The 17332-nt window shown below is 36.7% G+C and overlaps 4 protein-coding genes and 1 non-coding gene across 8 annotated transcripts; 1 reads left to right on the top strand and 4 right to left on the bottom strand.

Annotated features, from left to right (window-relative positions):
- Positions 1–309: 309 nt before the first annotated feature.
- Positions 310–1482, top strand: LOC125188110 (CEN-like protein 1). Its single transcript, XM_048084853.2, has 4 exons — positions 310–599; positions 687–748; positions 830–870; positions 957–1482. Exons 1-4 carry the CDS (start codon positions 399–401, stop codon positions 1172–1174), a joined length of 522 nt encoding a protein of 173 aa, XP_047940810.1. The 5' UTR covers positions 310–398; the 3' UTR covers positions 1175–1482.
- A 530-nt stretch (positions 1483–2012) lies between these two features.
- Positions 2013–4347, bottom strand: HCF208 (chaperone (DUF2930)). Of its 2 annotated transcripts, none has more exons than XM_048084850.2 (6): positions 4123–4345; positions 3921–4039; positions 3752–3823; positions 3364–3507; positions 3144–3297; positions 2013–2394 (listed from the first exon to the last, which is right to left on the bottom strand). In XM_048084850.2, exons 1-6 carry the CDS (start codon positions 4277–4279, stop codon positions 2177–2179), a joined length of 864 nt encoding a protein of 287 aa, XP_047940807.1. In that variant the 5' UTR covers positions 4280–4345; the 3' UTR covers positions 2013–2176. The 2 variants fall into 2 exon arrangements, with proteins under 2 accessions (XP_047940807.1, XP_047940809.1); XM_048084852.2 differs by lacking the exon at positions 2013–2394 and adding an exon at positions 2683–2926 and having other exon boundaries at positions 4123–4347.
- A 122-nt stretch (positions 4348–4469) lies between these two features.
- RPD1 (Ubiquitin carboxyl-terminal hydrolase family protein) lies at positions 4470–6093 on the bottom strand. Its single transcript, XM_048084849.2, has one exon. It carries the CDS (start codon positions 6014–6016, stop codon positions 4745–4747), a length of 1272 nt encoding a protein of 423 aa, XP_047940806.1. The 5' UTR covers positions 6017–6093; the 3' UTR covers positions 4470–4744.
- A 451-nt stretch (positions 6094–6544) lies between these two features.
- TRNAV-AAC (transfer RNA valine (anticodon AAC)) lies at positions 6545–6618 on the bottom strand. Its single transcript has one exon. It is a non-coding gene; the product is annotated as a tRNA-Val (tRNA).
- Positions 6619–7124: 506 nt separating this feature from the next.
- HDG7 (homeodomain GLABROUS 7) lies at positions 7125–11626 on the bottom strand. 3 transcript variants are annotated; one of them, XM_048082989.2, is made up of 9 exons: positions 11400–11626; positions 10188–10402; positions 9969–10086; positions 9174–9860; positions 8984–9085; positions 8695–8907; positions 8191–8356; positions 7760–8115; positions 7125–7675 (listed from the first exon to the last, which is right to left on the bottom strand). In XM_048082989.2, exons 2-9 carry the CDS (start codon positions 10394–10396, stop codon positions 7319–7321), a joined length of 2208 nt encoding a protein of 735 aa, XP_047938946.1. In that variant the 5' UTR covers positions 10397–10402; positions 11400–11626; the 3' UTR covers positions 7125–7318. The 3 variants fall into 3 exon arrangements, with proteins under 3 accessions (XP_047938946.1, XP_047938947.1, XP_047938945.1); XM_048082990.2 differs by lacking the exon at positions 11400–11626 and adding an exon at positions 11200–11344; XM_048082988.2 differs by lacking the exon at positions 11400–11626 and adding an exon at positions 10529–11161.
- Between the last annotated feature and the right edge of the window lie 5706 nt (positions 11627–17332).

Here is a 17332-nt window from a genome sequence, read left to right on the forward strand (position 1 = left end):
TATTCAACTTGTATCCACAATTCTTTGTAAACAGAAAAATCAAAGTAAAAACTGTTGATGGAATAGAGAGGTGATAAAGAAATTTGTGAATTAATAAAATATCTTAGAAGTGGAAAAATTGAAGAAATGGTCTATTGCATCTGACCCCATCTCCTAAATTTGATTGATTGGCATCTTAGTAGCAAAGTTCTTTCAGACATGTTTTGTTCAGCACATAGACACCTTTTTTGTTTGCATGCAGAGATTCCTATGAATTATTTCAACTTCAAATTTTAGCCCTCCACTCCACTATAAAAAGGCCCCTCACAACTTCAACATCCCTCACAACACCAACAACAACAAAAAACAAAAAACAAACAACAAACTTAGCTTCAGCTACATTTCTGAATTCTTGCATAATGTCGAGGTTGCTGGATTCTCTCTCGGTAGGAAGAGTCGTGGGGGAAGTCGTGGACAGCTTCGTATCTTGTGTGAAGCTGATTGTAACATACAACAGCAACAAGCAAGTCTGCAATGGCCATGAGCTCATGCCCTCTGTCATTGTGTCCAAGCCACGAGTCGATATTGGTGGAGAAGACATGAGGGCTGCTTACACTCTTGTATACCACCAATACCATTACATATCATCACACTTTCTGTGTGTTTGTTTCTCACATTTTTATGTATGTTTGCTTGGGTTTTTGTAGGTCATGACTGATCCTGATGTTCCAGGCCCTAGTGATCCATACATGAGGGAACATCTCCACTGGTTAATATCATTTTTATTTGTCAACTCTTTTATGTTTAATAAAGAATATTTACATATTATGATTTCATTTTCCTTTTTCAGGATAGTTACAGATATACCAGGCACTACTGATGCATCTTTTGGTATGAATCAATCTCAAACCTCAAACTGACTTCATTTTTGTAGCATAAAAAAGTTGCATTTTCAAGATTTGTTAATTTGTTACCAGGGAGAGAGATTGTGAACTATGAGGCTCCAAGGCCAGTAATCGGCATCCATCGCTATGTGTTTGTGTTGTTCAAGCAGAGAGGCAGACACACTGTGAGGCCGCCGGCTTCAAGAGATTACTTCAACACAAGAGGATTTGCAGAAGAGAATGGCTTAGGATTGCCTGTTGCTGCTGTCTATTTCAATGCACAAAGAGAGACTGCTTGCAGAAGAAGATGAACCTTAAATCCATCAATAAACAATCATGGATCAATAACTGTTATTCTCTATTCTTAAATAGTACACACCCATGTTCTGCTTTTACTATATTTTCATGATTTCTGACAATTAAACTAAAAATAAAACCTTTTTGACAAGGTTAGTTGGTCCCCACCACTTTTTTGATGTGTTTAAGGTTTCTGTTAATCTCATAAGGAGAAGATACACTTGTACAAGATTTATAGTATGTTGTTGTGTAGTGTGGTCCCCCTCATTTCATGACTCACTACTAATGATCTACTAAATGCTATCACTGTTTTGCTTGTCTTTGTTGCTTCTACTAATTCAAAACTCTTTTTACTTTCTTCACATATGACGTGTCATTCTTTCACTCGCCATGTGTATTAACATTTGAAATTTAATGAAACAAGAATTTCTGCCAAAAAGCAATGAAACCACTCTGCTGCTACAATCATACCATTCACCATTTCTTGACATACAGATTTTTTTCAAGCTCCTGTGTTTCGAAATCAGCCATCTGGTCGAGCTTCGATCTCCGTTTGGTACAGTAGGGTCTGCGGCTCAAATTAAAGGCATGAAACAAGTTGACGGTAAAGTAGAAATTGGAAACCGCTGCACATTTTTGCTTGCTTCAGATCTTAGTAAAATATTATTGATCTGAGCATTTCACTGATGCTGCAGCTTCTCCTACAACATCTTCATGTGCTCGTTCTTGGGTATCGTTTTCTCCTCGTTGAAAATACTTAATCTGCCAGGAGCTTCAGATTCCCGGTGGCAACTACTCGGTTCGTTTGTAACGGATAAGAAAATACTTAACCTTTAAGCCATATATCCCTCCTTGGAGTGAAAGGGTGAAATTGTTTTTTACTAATAAGGATGGAAGAGAATTAAGGAATTTAAATGATGGGCATATTCTTATGCATTACAACCAAAGTGAACAGAATACAAACTACCTACTTATGCAATCTTGAACATATAAGTTATAGGATAATAATCTAGATTCTACAAATATGAAGATAGAACTATACCACTAAATTTGCTGGCGATGGAAGCTATCCATGCTATGTCTTTCTCAGTAAATGCATAGTCGACTCCAGAAGCCAACAGGACGAAGCCCATCCTCGCCTCTGTTTGGCTCGAGCTTAATTGACGAGCTTCTCGGATAGGTTGCACAAGGAGAGACCTAGTACCCACAGGAACCATCTCCTTCAGCTCCGAATCTGGATTTGCAGGCATGTCATAAATGTAACTCACTTGACCATTTGTAAACCAGATTCAATGAAGATAAAAATCTCGTATATAGAATAAAAATGAACATGTTTAACTGTCCCTATAATTATTATTATTGTTCTTTTATTTTTGAGATTCTCATGGACTGAATGAATATTCAGAGAAGCTCTATCTACATATCATAATAAACATTTCAATTCAATGTTTCTCAGCTTATAACAAATTGAAAGGCGGCTAAGAAAGATGATAACAGTAACCTTGAGTCCTTGACATGACAATGTCTCAATAGGTGCTCGTCACAGATTAATAATGATACAAAAAACTGCGAGAAATTTTATTTGTTACTTGGTCTTAAATGTGTAATGGGATTCACAACCTAAGATTATTGAATAGTACTGTATAAAAGTAAAAAAGAAATAATTTCGATAACAGATAAAATTCTTCATAAGGTCGCCATGAATGCACAGAATCCACAAATGTTTTGCCCCAGATATATGGTAAGGATGTTGAAGAGCGAACTCCCTACTCAAACATCGAAATAAGTGAAACATTGAGTTAATCATCTGGTAACTGTGTTCAATGTGAACTCATTTGGCCTAACAATACTTCAATAGAATTCCTTGAAATTAGACAGGTGAAATCCCTGGCAACCACTTAACCCTTTTACCGAATATTCATGAGTACTACCTTTTCATGTACCAAATGCAGCAATACGAAACCAAAGAAACTAAACTTGTACCTGCTGACTGTTGGAGATACATGACATCCTTTAACTCGGACAACCCAATCTTTTGTGTCTGCTTCCGGAACCAATCAGGGATGCTTTCTTTTGGCATAAACTTAGGCACACTCCAATAACCACGCACACATAAAGCATCTTCAACTGAAATGAGCTACAACAATTATAGAGTTAGGACCCTTAGAAAAGAAGGCGCATAGTCAAGGGCTTGAAAGCACACCACCGATATTGAGTTTGTATTACGCAAGAGGACATATGTTCCCCAAGCCAAATCTTCCCTCAATCCAGGAGCGATATCCCGTGACATGGCAAAGATTTGGTCCACACCCTCAGGTATGCTTTTTTGAGTAATTGGAGAAGCCCCCTGCATAGCCAAGCTTACACTAGAGCATTATAAATGAGTTCATCGCACTCACAACCACTTCTCTTCATAGATAAGCAAAGTTCCATAAACAATAAAGCAAAAATACAGCACTCCAAACACCTAGTACTTATCAAACAGGATACTAACAAGTGCATATAGCAAAACTATGGCCACTGCGTAGAATTTGCTCATTTCAGACCCAACAAACTCAAAACCAAAAATTCGCAAGTAAACAAAGTGATACCTTGAGAAATCTTCCGAGGTAAGGGACAAGTGCAGAAAATGATGCAAGAGAAAGTCCTAATGCCTCCGTTCTCTACAAAATACCCAAGAAAAGGGAACACGCATTATTAAACCATATAATTACCATGAAAATAAATTGGGGAAAAAAACAAGAAAACAGATTTATTTACAAGTTGAGCTGAAGTGATGGATGAAGAATCGGAGCCCAGAAAATGATTCACCGCTAGAAGCGCCCCAAATCCATATCCAATGTATCTGGGCAGGTAAGATTCATCCAATCCAGGTATTCCTTGAAAATAAAACAATAGGAAAATACAATAAAAGAAATGAAGAAAATTGCGAGCGGAAGAGGGAATGGTCATAATTATATACCAAGCGTGAAGCGAAGAACTGAGAGATTAGGCTGCTGTTGATTCTGGGAGCAGCAGATTGATGATGATGGGGTTAAATTTGAAGGGTAATTGCGTTTGTGAATGGCGCCAGAAGTTAACGGATTCAGAGAGAGGGCGGAAGTAGCGCTGCTACTCATTTTTTCGCTTCTGCTGTTTTAGATGAGAGCAATACTTTTGGAAGGATAATTCTTTTATTCACTCAACGGTTAACTGCAATACCACTTCACTATATAATAAATAAAATACTACAGTACAAAAATTAAGGATATATTTTTTGGCGGTAAAAAAATAATAATCATTTTGATGTTATATTTCTGCAGAAAGACAGGTTCCAAGTAAATAGATATATATACTTCCTTTTATTGATATCCTTAAATACAAAAATCTCTTCTTATCAATTAGTATATCTATGTTTCCCTTACATAGGATTCACATAAAAGTGAAGGATTTTAAGGGTTCACAATCTTAGCTAAGTCAATTGATGAGTAGGATTCTCATTACACCGTAATGACTTGGGTTCACATTCCCAGCCACTGTCATTGCCATCCAAATTAGAGTCAAGATTTCAAAATCCAGGTTTCCCTATAAGATGTTTACTCTGATTAGCAAGATTCATCTATATCACTTCCACTGCAGCTCTCATCCTCATCTGAGTAAGCATCCACCACATCATCCAAATCCCTCCCGACATCCCTCGTATGATCATCCAGCCCGTCCCTCCTATAGCTCGCCAACTCAGGCTCCATCCGGGCTTTCCTCGGGCTGACAAGCACGAGCTCAGCCAGCTTCCTCCTCGCAAGATACAGCTCATTCGGCTCCACCAGCTCCCCTTTCCTATACGCCTCCTTCAGAAACACCGTGTGCAGCTTCCCGTGGTTCCCTCTCGTCGACAGGTAGAAGATCCCCTGCTGTTGCAGCACAAACTCCTTCAGCTTCTTCGGCAAGTCCATGATCATCCTAAAATGGGCTATCCTCTCCAACGTCATCTTCTTCTCCACCGTCAGCGCCAGCAGCTCGTGGATCATCGCCACCGCCCTCTTCTCCATCCTCCGCTGCGCCTCCAGCGACCGCAGGTCGTACCCCGACACATCCTCGTAAGGCGACCAATACGGCAGCCTCTGCCATTTCCACATCGCGATCTTGTAATACTTCCCGATTTTGAACCCCGGGGGGAAATTCACAAGGAACGAGAACCGGATTTCCTCGGCGTCCGCCCCTTTCTCTCGATATTCCCTTTCCCTCACTCGCTCAATTTCACAAACACTTAGAGTGCAATCCTTCTCCACCAGCTCAATGTACTTATTCCTAGTCTCATCAGCATCAAACAAACGGAAAAATTGGGGGTGATTTAAAATAACCGACGATTCGAAATCATCCGGCAATCCAAACTCCTTCCGCGCAATGCGGATGTGCTCCAGCCTGACGCGGCCTGTGTTCGACAGCATGAGAAGCTTCCTGATCCGGGTGACTGCATCGGGTATCTGGCGGTGGAGGGCGGCTTTTTCGAGCTCGATCTGCGCGGCGGCTTTGCGGGTGAGGCGGCAGTAGAGGATCCGCTGGACCGGGTGCTCGAACACCTCGAAGACGTGGGGGAATTTGAGGACGAAGCGGCCGGATTCGAACTGCTTGAATCCGATTCGGCGGGAGATGCTGTCGAGGCGGGAGACGGAGATGATGGCGTTGGGCTGCGAGAGAATGAGGTCTTGGAATTTGAGGACTTTGCGGACTTTTTTCTGGATCTCCATATAGTCATCGTAGGCGTGGTCACGAACTCGCACTTGTTTTCTGGGGATGGAGGTCGACTGCGAAAATAATCGGGACGCCGTCGTCTTCGAGGTGAGCTGCTTCACAGATTGCCAAATTATGGATCGCATTTTAGGGATTAGGGTTTTGAGAGAGGTCGGAAATTCCTTGTATCTGCTGCGGCACTCTATGCTGTATGCTATGTACAAAACGCAAAGTTTTACATATTAAACGACGTTTATTCTATTATGAAACAACTTTTATTTACTGAACTCCAGTTAAGGAAAAATAAGTCTACAAAATTAATTAAGAACGTAAAATTTAGTACGGAGTATAATAATAAAAATTCTAATAATAATGAGAAAAGGAGTCGATTGCATTTTTTCGTATACCAAGATAAAATGCAAATGAATTAAAAGTAATAGGTTTACATAAGAAATACTAAATTTAATTATTAAAATGACAAGAATTCAATACATACTACTGAAACTCAATGAAAATATCAACTCTAAAAAATGATTGAGAATATATATTAAACGTAAAATATAACAAAAAAATACTACTCCATGAATGAGAGAAGGATTAAATAGCATTTTTTTTTTGTATACCATGACAAAATAATCTATAAACAAAAGAAAAACAAAATAAGAAAAACTTAATGGCGTCGCCCGGACTCGAACCGGAGACCTTCAGTGTGTTAGACTGACGTGATAACCAACTACACCACGACACCAGGTAGATTCGTAATCTGAGATACAATTAAATAAGAGAGTTTGATTATGAACTTTGAAGGTGGATGTCGCCCTCACATATTATTAATTGAGTTTCAAAACGTCATTTTATTACCGAATTAGGTTGAGAAAGTGAAATAAGCTTAGTGGAAAACGATTTTATATGTGACCGGACTTCTTGATTACTTTTTTTTTCCTTAATTCACCTATTGATTAATTTTTATGCTAAATGATACGAACTTTAAAGGTTGAGACGCCAAAGATTTAAAGTTTCTCCACATTCAAATTCAAAGGTATGGATTGATCCTCTAACCATATGGTGCAAGTATATTTGTTGTTTTGTTTATATACTTAACATTGGATAATTTGCTTAAAACTTGGTTCATCCGAAGTGACTCAAATTCATTCTGATTAACAAACAAGCCAACCTTTTACGATACGTGCTTCCCTCCCTCCATTACGAAACACCTATTCTGACATCTTTAAGCATATAAAAGACGCTCGAATATGCACAAATTTAAGATAGAGAAATAAATCTATTGGCAAAAGACACACAATACCTTGTTCTCCAAAAAAAATTAAGATGATACTCCGTAAATACAAAGAGGCAGTCTGTTTGAGTCAATACTCGAACCACAACCCCACTAATTCTCGACCACATAGGTTCGTTCTTGACTCAAATTCATGCCCCATTACACCAAATCAGTTGCACTGCAGCCCGCCTTTGATACCCTGGTGCGTTCGAGCGATGAGCGACTTCACCGTGTTCACCGACTCCACCGTCAGCTGCGCCGCGGGCAGGTTGCTTACCAGTATCTGGAACCCGATGCTCAGCAGCGACCCTCCCCCGCCACTGTTCCCGCTCTCCGGGAAACAATCCGGAAATATCGCAAATCCCGAGGGCAGGATAGGCACCCCAGCAGGGTCCCCACCGCTCATCACCACGTCCATTTCTGCAGCCGGGACAGCAGCATGAACCACCACCGCTCCCAACGAGTCTCCGCTCGTTTCTTGCAAGATCAGCACGTTGCTCTGGTTCGCGTCTGCGCTAGCAGCAGCCTGGACATAAACACAAGACGAAATGAATATTAAACAGAACGACAAGTGGCTCGGGATTTATTTTTATTTTTTTCGCAAACTCACGCTTGTTTGGAGAATGGAGATGTAGTTGTCGGGATTGTGGCCCTTGGGGAGACGGAGCATGGATCGCATGGGGCCGTCTTGGGATAAAACATCCCAGTGGCTCCTGGTTTTCTCATCCTGTAAGAAGTCGAGCAAGTGCTGTGGCGACACGGGCATCCACTCGGTCGTTGAAGCGCTCAATATGACGCCAGGTGGCGCACCACTATTACCAGAGCTCTTCCGCGTCATCAGCTTGGTGTTGTCCGCATCCTGGACTACCTCCCACTCGTCTACAGTTGAACAGATGCCAGAACAGAAGGCACGCGTCATTCGTTGCGCCAGCTTTACGATGCCCTTTTTGCCACTAGGAGGGACTACTGCAAATAAAAACATGGGGAGAGATGTGAGCATCCACTTCTTGTTCCCTCGGAAAACATCTATCAAAGTCGTACCCGAATTATCGCCACCAGACGACATGATGGAAGCAAAAAGTTCGCATTGCCTATGCAGATTGGACAGCCACTTTTGGGCACCAAAGGCGATCCCGGACCTCAGTAATGGCCGGTACAGTTGATGGGTGATGCGCTCGTCATATTCAGTGTGCTCGATCCACGTCACCTGAATTAGCATTTTGCAAATTAAGAATACATTTTTTCCTTATATTGTAGAGGAAACCAATGCCCAAAGGAGATTCCACAAATCTCAGAAAACATAGCTATGTAAATCAGTTGGTTTGTAGTTCCATAAAACCGATATTCGCATCCTTAATTATAGTGCACTTCATCTATATTTATTCATTAACTGAAAACAAACAAGTAATATGCAGTGTGCCCGGACCTTATTTAAAAAGGTCTATCACAGAGAGTCATAGATATTAGTCAGAAAAAATCAGATCCGGAAGCAAGTCATCGTACTCAAACAACTATATATAGTATAGTAGTGAAAGTATGGAATACCTTGGAATAGCCATTTGGCGTATCTTGCACAATGCAACCGGAAGGGAGTCTGCGGCAATGGACAGGGACATTTCCAGTTATAGCGTGCAGTAAAGAATCAACAGAGATGTCAACCACAGCCCACATGTCCTCTCCATGCTGCTTGCAGAAACGAATGAGCTTCACTTGGCGGACAGGAACCAAAGGTGAGGGAATTTGGAACTCGGCTTGCATCTGGAAAACAAACATATATGTTATATTTCTTTTTCCCAATTTGTTTTGCTGGACAGGTAAGGTAAGAATAACAAACCAGTTGCAGCATTCCATTTTTACTTCCAGCCATCCCAGGAGAAATTATGTCAAGAATCGAGGCACTCCCGATGTTCCATGGAAACAATTCTGTCCACTGCTTCTGCACATGGTTAAGCATAGGAAGTAATTAATAAGTAAACATTACTAGGAAAATAGAATGAGACGGCATCAATAACTAAAGAAATTACCGGGTCCATCAATGCCTCCACAAGTTGCATGCTGTTGATCATCACATTACAAGTAGCTCTTGTTGCTTCAGTTACAAAATGGTTGGGCTTTACACCAATGCAAGGAGAAAACATCTTAGAGTACTCCTCAAGATTCAGAGATTCACCATTTCCTTCCAAGCTTCGGAACCAAAGAGGGCTGTCGAGCTGGGCTAACTTTATCAGCTCATTAATCCCAGCCATCGCGAGCTCTACAAATAACGATTTATCGAAAGGAGCACTTGAGTTCACCATATTCATGGGAGGTCCATTAGGTGGCATGATGGGGAAAGAGTTTGACATCCTATTGCCAAAATCAAGTCCTAAAGGAATCCCAGTCCCAGCATCCATAGAGTTCATCCCAACAAATCCATTTCTGCCAACTGAGAGATCCAAACTTGAGTTGCTCATTAATGGCGGCGGCATGGAACCATTAGTCCTTCCCAAGAACTTGTCTCCTAGGTGGTGCAGTCGGCTGAGTTCGTCCTTCAACCTTGCATTCTCGATCATAAGATGGTGCTGCTCGATAGGTACGTCTCCAAGAATGGCCGGACTGCCACAGTTCTCACACATCGGGCTTCTCATGGCTTCTTTCATGGCTATGTTCTCGATCCGGAGCTTGTCATTTTCTTGTTTCAGAATTGAATTCTCATGCCGCTCCAATTGAGTCTTAATAATCACAGTTATATCAGTAATGCACATCACTAAGCGATTCTAATAATAACAACCGACATGCTTAGCATCGAAAAAAAAGTTGAACATTGGCAAATTAATTACCTTCATTTGTGTTCTTCTGTTCTGAAACCAAAACTTGACCTGCCTGCCCTCCAAACTGAGTCTCTTCCCGAGCTCTAATCTCGCTTTCTCATCGGGATGTGGATTATCCTTAAAAGAACTATAAGTACAAATCATTTGGAAATTACTAAAACTTTGTATCATCCATATACTTGCTATATAATTCAAAACAAACAATTAGAAAAAGCGAGCTAAGCTTACGCTTCGAGTTCTTGAATTTGGAATGCAGTGTGTCTATGGTATTTTTTCCTTTTGGAAGCTTTATTATGAGTAGGATTGTCATCGTCACCCGATGCGCCTTCAAAGTTGTCGCTGCCGGATCTACTCTCGAGCTCGTCCTCCCTCATTCTGCCGATCAAACCACCCTCATGACTCTCCCCCAACAAGCCCATCCCCCCAAGATTCTCCATCTTGGGCTGCCTCCACAATAAGCATAAACACATCACAACATTAATGAAGTGCAAAAATAAGCATCTTAAACATAAAAATTGATTCTTTCACACACAGACAAACAAACACATTGGGAGAGAAAGAGTGCATACAAGGGCAAGAGAGAGGGGAGGAGAGGAAAACATTTGCATAGAATTTGCAGCAGTTGACATAACATTGTATGAAAATAAGCCATCAGCAACCATATTCTCTCCACTACTCTTACTAGGAAATCCCCCAAAGCTCATCACTACTAAAAATTTGAAAAAAAATGTTTCTCTCACATACCCTCCTCTCCACCATAAATGAGTTTATGAGCAGTAAATAGTTATTATAAGACACGCAAAAATCTAACTCCTCAGCACCACAAGCATTCAGTGTTTGCCTACTGAATGAGATGAACTTATTCACCAACCAAAACCCCAGAAAATTTAAGAACACCTAAACGGGGTTGGTAGATGACAACGGAGCTTCCTCACACACATAAAGATCAAAACTTTATCTTGAAACCCTAATCAACTTCACAATTTCTAGGTTTTTGACTATCTAAATACAGACGAAAGCGAAGTATCAAGGGCCCTCATTTCATTTCACATTTAAAAAATACGGCAGACTTTTCCAATCGAATCTATAATATAAACCCCTTTATCTTTCTTATTTCTAATCAAGCACCACTTTATGAAAAAGCTTTTTCTTTTTTCCCCGATTCTGAAATCTGAAATCTTGGGGGCGAAGTATATTGAACAAGACAAGAAAAGAGAAAAAGTACACATAAAAAGACAACCTTTTTGGTAGTGTGAAAACTCCAAACAAGAGAAAAAAAGTCCAATCGAATGCGACTTTCACAGTAGAAGCAAAACAAAGCAATATCAAAAACTATAAAAAAACCAGAAAAATACAAATTCTCAGAATCGCTTATTCCTCGAATTGAATAATTTATGTCGATTTAAAAATGGTTTCTTGGCAGGTTGAGAGCTGACTTACAGTCACAGAAGTCGCACAACTTAGTCAATCAACTATTTCTCTCTCTACTTTTTTTTCTTACATACACATATGTGAGTTGTATATATATATATATATGCTGCCCTTCCCAAGATTGAATTGAATCTGTTGGAGAAATCCAAACACGGTCGCAGAGGAAAAATAGAATTTTTTTAGTAGAATTAAAGAACGAGAGAAAGGGCCTTGAGATTGAAATTTTGGTATACTGAATAATTGGAAAATAAATTGGGAAAATAAATTGGGAAAATAAAAGGAAATGAATTTAAAATAAGGCAAGATTTCGAGATGGGGCGGGGTGGGGTCCATCTATTACCAATGTACGTGTGGAGTGTCTGAAATTATCTCCCCCACGCGCTCCATTTGGCCCGTGCGATACCACTCTTGATAAATTCATAGTATTTCGGCTTAAAATATATCGCCTACATGCATAGAATTGGGGAATAAATGAGTGAATTTGGAGTGTAAAGATTTAGCCGTTTTTGCATCTTGGATAAACAAGGACATGATGTTTTGGGATATTCCTTTTTTTTGAATGCATTGGATGTTTATTAGGAGTAACGTAGATCTTGATATCATAATTTAGGAAATGAAATTATGATTACAATTTATTGTTATCTGTTTGCAATTATTTTGCATATCTACTCATATTTCATTTTTTAAAACCGATATGCCCCTTTTCCATCTCATACACAAAAAGTACTACACGACACTGAAATCTCAACATTTTTAAATATAATTTTTTCTAATTATATGGAGTATATATTAAGGATAATTATAATTTAAATTCTAAATATTACTAATATTTTAACAGATATTGTCATGAAATATATACTATCTGGCTACGGAATTCACAAGGTATCACAAAACTTAAAATTGTCTTTGATGGTAATTTAGGCAACAGTTTTGCATCCATATGTCATTATGTAAAAAAGAAACAGCACAAAAATCTCATTTTTATAAGTATTTATAATATACTATTACTAATGACGTTTTTTCCTTAATTTTCATGTACTCAAATTGTAATTATAGTCAAAGCTCATTGATGCTCAACTTATTCCCTTTGTAATTCAGATGTATAATGCATCCCTTTCTTACCTTTTTTTTTGAAAATGCAGTGATAATAGTTATTGTTATTTGCCCATCATACAACAAAACTATAGCAGTGATCTGCGCATTTTGCTTCTTGGACCTTTTCCCACATAAATTCATTTTTCTTACCTCAATCAAAGTTATAAATAAAAGACATTCTACTAGAATAAAGATTCTAAGATAAAAAAAATCGGTGTTTAATTTTTCAAAAGGTAATAAGAAATACAATATGGATATGCGGAAATTGAATCTTAGTTAATTTGATCATCAATATTAAAAACGTTATAAGATACTTATGTTAATTGCAAACTTACTAGTACATTGCTATAATGCATCTCCTATCGAAAATGCCCAAATACATGTTAGTTTAGAAATTTAATTACTCTGGAAATGAGAATTGGATTCTTTGGATTTTTCAACACCAATTAAATTGAGGTCATTTGTTAAAAAAAATGGAAAATTGTCATAATGTTATTTTTCTTTTCTGGGTGTGCTTCCAATCTAATGTGTTAGGCCATCAAGTCATCAACACGTATTCCTAACTCCTAACTTCTAACTTCCAATCTGCATAGCAAAAAGGAAAATCTCAATTTCAATGACTCAAGACTTTTGTGTCATTTAAGGAATCAATTACTTAGAAAACATATATACATGCATTCATAGTTTTTGTATAAATCCATATTTACGTAGATCAATATTCACTCCTAAGGGCAGCCAGTCATATCTTGAATATTTTTTCTTAAATCAACGGATCAAAGTTCCGACATATTCTGAAATTCTACTTCAACTTTGTTGAACTAACCAATCATTAAGTTCTAATTCGATCTTAATGAATGCTCTTAGAAATACATAGTATTAAATATAAGAAATATTCTATTTCTAAAATATGTTTTCAAATTTATTAAAATATGTTTTATTTTTAGTTTATTTATATAAACTTAAAAGTAGTATTTAATCATATTTGAGTTTATACATATGTACTATCTTAAAATTATCATTAATAAATGTCTGAAATCCGAACATTTGGAGTTAAGAGTGAAAATTTATAACCCGATAAAATCACAAATCTAATTAGCTCATACTCAATTAATCCGCAACCCGAGGGGGTTGGTCCGAAATTCGTTTGGCTGATCCAATTGACATCCTTGCATATATTAAAAGACGTGTAATGTATAGGTTAAACCAAAGTCTTGTGTTTCTAACATGTATTGTCCTCCAACAAGAATCTGAGCAATATTAAACTAATAAGTAATAAACAAGAACAAAGTTTTTTCAACAAAAATCGACACTGCCCATTTGCTATAGATATATTCTAAGTTTCCAACACAACAAACGTCAGAAAAAGAAATAGATAAAATTAAGTAAGAGTATGTATACAAAACTAAAAAATAAACTGAAGTAAATTACTCACCAAATGTTTGCAACTGGATTAATATAGTAATTAGTAGGAATGAGCCAATGTGTTTTAAAACATCAATGAAATAATCAGTTAATTTCGATTTTACCTGAGTAATGATTTCTCTCGAGTGCTAAGAAATGGTATCGAATCAATAACAGTAATACAACAAACAAATGCAAATACGAATTAACTAATTAAATGCGTAATTGGCATTTCTCAACATCAAATATAGCCTGAACAAGATTATAATTATGTATAAATTCGTTCATATTGATATGCAGATCCCATATTTTAAAAAATAAATAATCTATTAGACTTTCCGTTGAAAATCACTACATCTTTCCGCGTGCATTATTTGTTTTTTTAGTTAAATGAATCAATAAAACTGCACGTGCACCTGAAATTGAATAACGAAAGATGAGATTGGTGTCAATGGCAAGATTCAAAATCCGATTAACTAAAATAACATTGAGAATCCATCCAAAAGCCCAAAACGTTTTAATCATTAGAGAATTATTTCATATACTTTTTTTATTTCTTCTTTTTGATATGTAAATTGCTAATTAAGAATCCCATGTACTAAGCGATACTATTACTTAGTGATATCACTGATATGGAGTAATATATTGATAGAAAATATTTTACTTAAGTTTAAGTTTGTTTAAAGGAACAAACTAATCTTATTCATCAATTACTATACTAAACATAAACCTATAAGAGGTATAGAAACAAAAGCTTAATTTAAATTTAAAGATACATATCTTGTATAGATGAAATGAACTTATAAGTTATAATAGACTTGCTCAGTCAAAGTCAATAGTCTCTTAAGACCATTCTCAATAAGGTCGGATATTTTGTTTGTCGAATTTTTGGCCTTATTGCATATCTCAATTGTTAGTGACCACTGAAGAATTTAGCTGATGTGGTGGCAAGTGCGACGCGACGTCTTTTTACGGTTCTATTGCGAACATATCTACTGCAGAATCGGCTGAAAATCTCCATTTTTTTTCATTTATATTTAACACGATTGTTACTCTATAAATATCTGCACTTCACACCTCATTCAATCACCCCTTCACTCTAATCTCTTTTAATCAATTATCTATCTAAACTCACAAAAAAGAATCATGATAGTCACCAATGTTCCCCGGCTGTCCCAAAATGCTAGGCATGACTCCACCTACCCAGAATACCATCTACGCTTTTTGTCAGGTTGCGGGAAGAGGGCCCAACAATGCCGAAATGTGGACTATCAATGTGAAGTAACTCATCGTTGCGTCGATGGCGAAGACATCGAGGTCTAGCGAAGATGAGGAAGTGCGCAACATGCTCTACAACTTGATCCAGCTGCTTTGCAACTTTTTGGTATTTGATGTTTTTTTTTACATTCTATTTGTAGTTTTTTTTTTTTTTGTTCTGTATTCTCTTTTTTATGCATTTTTAATATTATGTACTCCCTCCGTCCCGGAGTATTAGACTCACTTCTTTTGGGCACATGATTTAAGGAATTGATATTTAAATAGTTAAAGTGGAGAGAGTAAAGTATGAGAAAGGGAAAAAGCAGGGGAGAGAAGAGAGAAAAAAGTAGGTGGAGAATAAAATAAGATAGATGCTTTTTGCTAAAAAAGGAAATGAGTCTAATATGTTGGGACATCCCAAAAAAAAAAGTTGATCTAATACCTTGGGACGGAGGGAGTAGGTTTTAGTTTTGCATTTTCAAATTTTGTTATTTTATCATTTTATTTTATTTGTGAACTCAAAAACATGAAAAAGGGTAAAAATTGGTGAAACAAGTTGAGGCTGATTTTGATTGATTTATTATAAGTATTGGACTAAAATTAAAAATATTGATATAATAGGTGAAAAATGAATTAGGGCTGATTTTTGGGATCTTAGGATGGCCTAAAAAGACTAAGGCCATGTTTGGTTGTCAGGATTCTGTCTGGGAAAGTAATCTGATTCCTTAAATTTTAAATTCCTGTGTTTGTTTCAGTTTTTAATCAAACTGGGAAAGTAATCAGAATCCGAGAACAAGGAAAGTTAGTACAATTTTCCAGGATTCTGAATCCTAGCTTTTCTTAGTTATTCTTTTTCCCAGTTTTAGGATTCTTACATATATAATGCAATATAATATAGTTTTATTATTATTATTATTATTATTATTATTATTATTTAGAATATTTTAAAAATAATTTAAAAATATAAATCATACTACTTAATTTTAGAAAATAAATAACTATGATTAAAATTATCATAATTATAACTTATTTTATAATAATTCATAATAATAATTAATAATTTATTAAATAATTTAAATATAATTATATAATATAAATCGTATGATAAATAATAATTATTATTTTTATAAATTAATAATTAATCAATAAAGTTATAGTGTAATTTTCAGTTATTAAATTTATTCACTTATAACATCCTTAAATATTATAATTATAATACTAATTATTATTATTATTATTATTATTATTATTATTATTATAAATGAGTATAATATTTCAAACTATAATTATATGTATTATTTTATATTATGATAAATAATCTGTATTTAAACTATCCATTGTAATAATAAATATAATAATATAATTATTATTTGTAATTAATAGTTTATTAAGAATTTATGTTATTATTCATTTTTATAAATAAAAAATAATAAGTATATTTTTAGTTTGGTGTTTAAATTAAATATAAATTTAAAATCTTGATATTTTCCAAACACGGGAAAGTAAAGTTACTAGGAATCATATTCCCGGGATTCATTTTCCCAGGAATTATTTTCCTTGCCAACTTTACTTTCCCGTCAACCAAACATGGCCTAAGAGATTAGAGATGGTTATAGAAAATTATTTTAACTGCTTCAATTAATATTGATCCAAAACTAAAAGGAGTAATCAATAATAGTAGTAGTAGTTAAGAAAAAATCGTTGTTGCTGCGTGATAAGTCGTATTCTAAGCCTTGGTTACTGGTCAGTATGTCGTGAAATACATGTATTATCTGCAAAACAGTTGCTAAAGTGTGCAGGATTGAAGGATCCAAGTCAGTAGGTGACGATTCGGGTGACGCAAGTGAAAAGGGCACTAGAAGGGTGCGATACTGACCAGAATGCATGCCAGAGAAAAGGCTCGAGATGGAGAAGGAGGATAGCTGGGATGATCATTGACAAGGGCGTTCATACCTGTTATTGTGTGTGATCTTTTTGGTGTACATACTGTTTATAATTTTTCTTTTCTTTTTGTTTTCAGTTTATGAGAAATGGCTCGGCTCCTGGCCAGTGGAGACCAAGGATACTTCCCAGAGGAACAATACTCGTTACCACTTGTTCTGGCCTGTCGACAGCACTATCCGACCTAGGCACGAGTAGCGACGAAGAAAAAGAGGAGCTAGAGTACCAGCTCCCGGAGCTTCCACCCC

This window comes from Salvia hispanica, chromosome 5 (assembly GCF_029641045.1).
Source record: "Salvia hispanica isolate PSC_SH4W2 chromosome 5, Shi_PSC_v1, whole genome shotgun sequence".
Classification (NCBI taxonomy): domain Eukaryota; kingdom Viridiplantae; phylum Streptophyta; class Magnoliopsida; order Lamiales; family Lamiaceae; genus Salvia; species Salvia hispanica.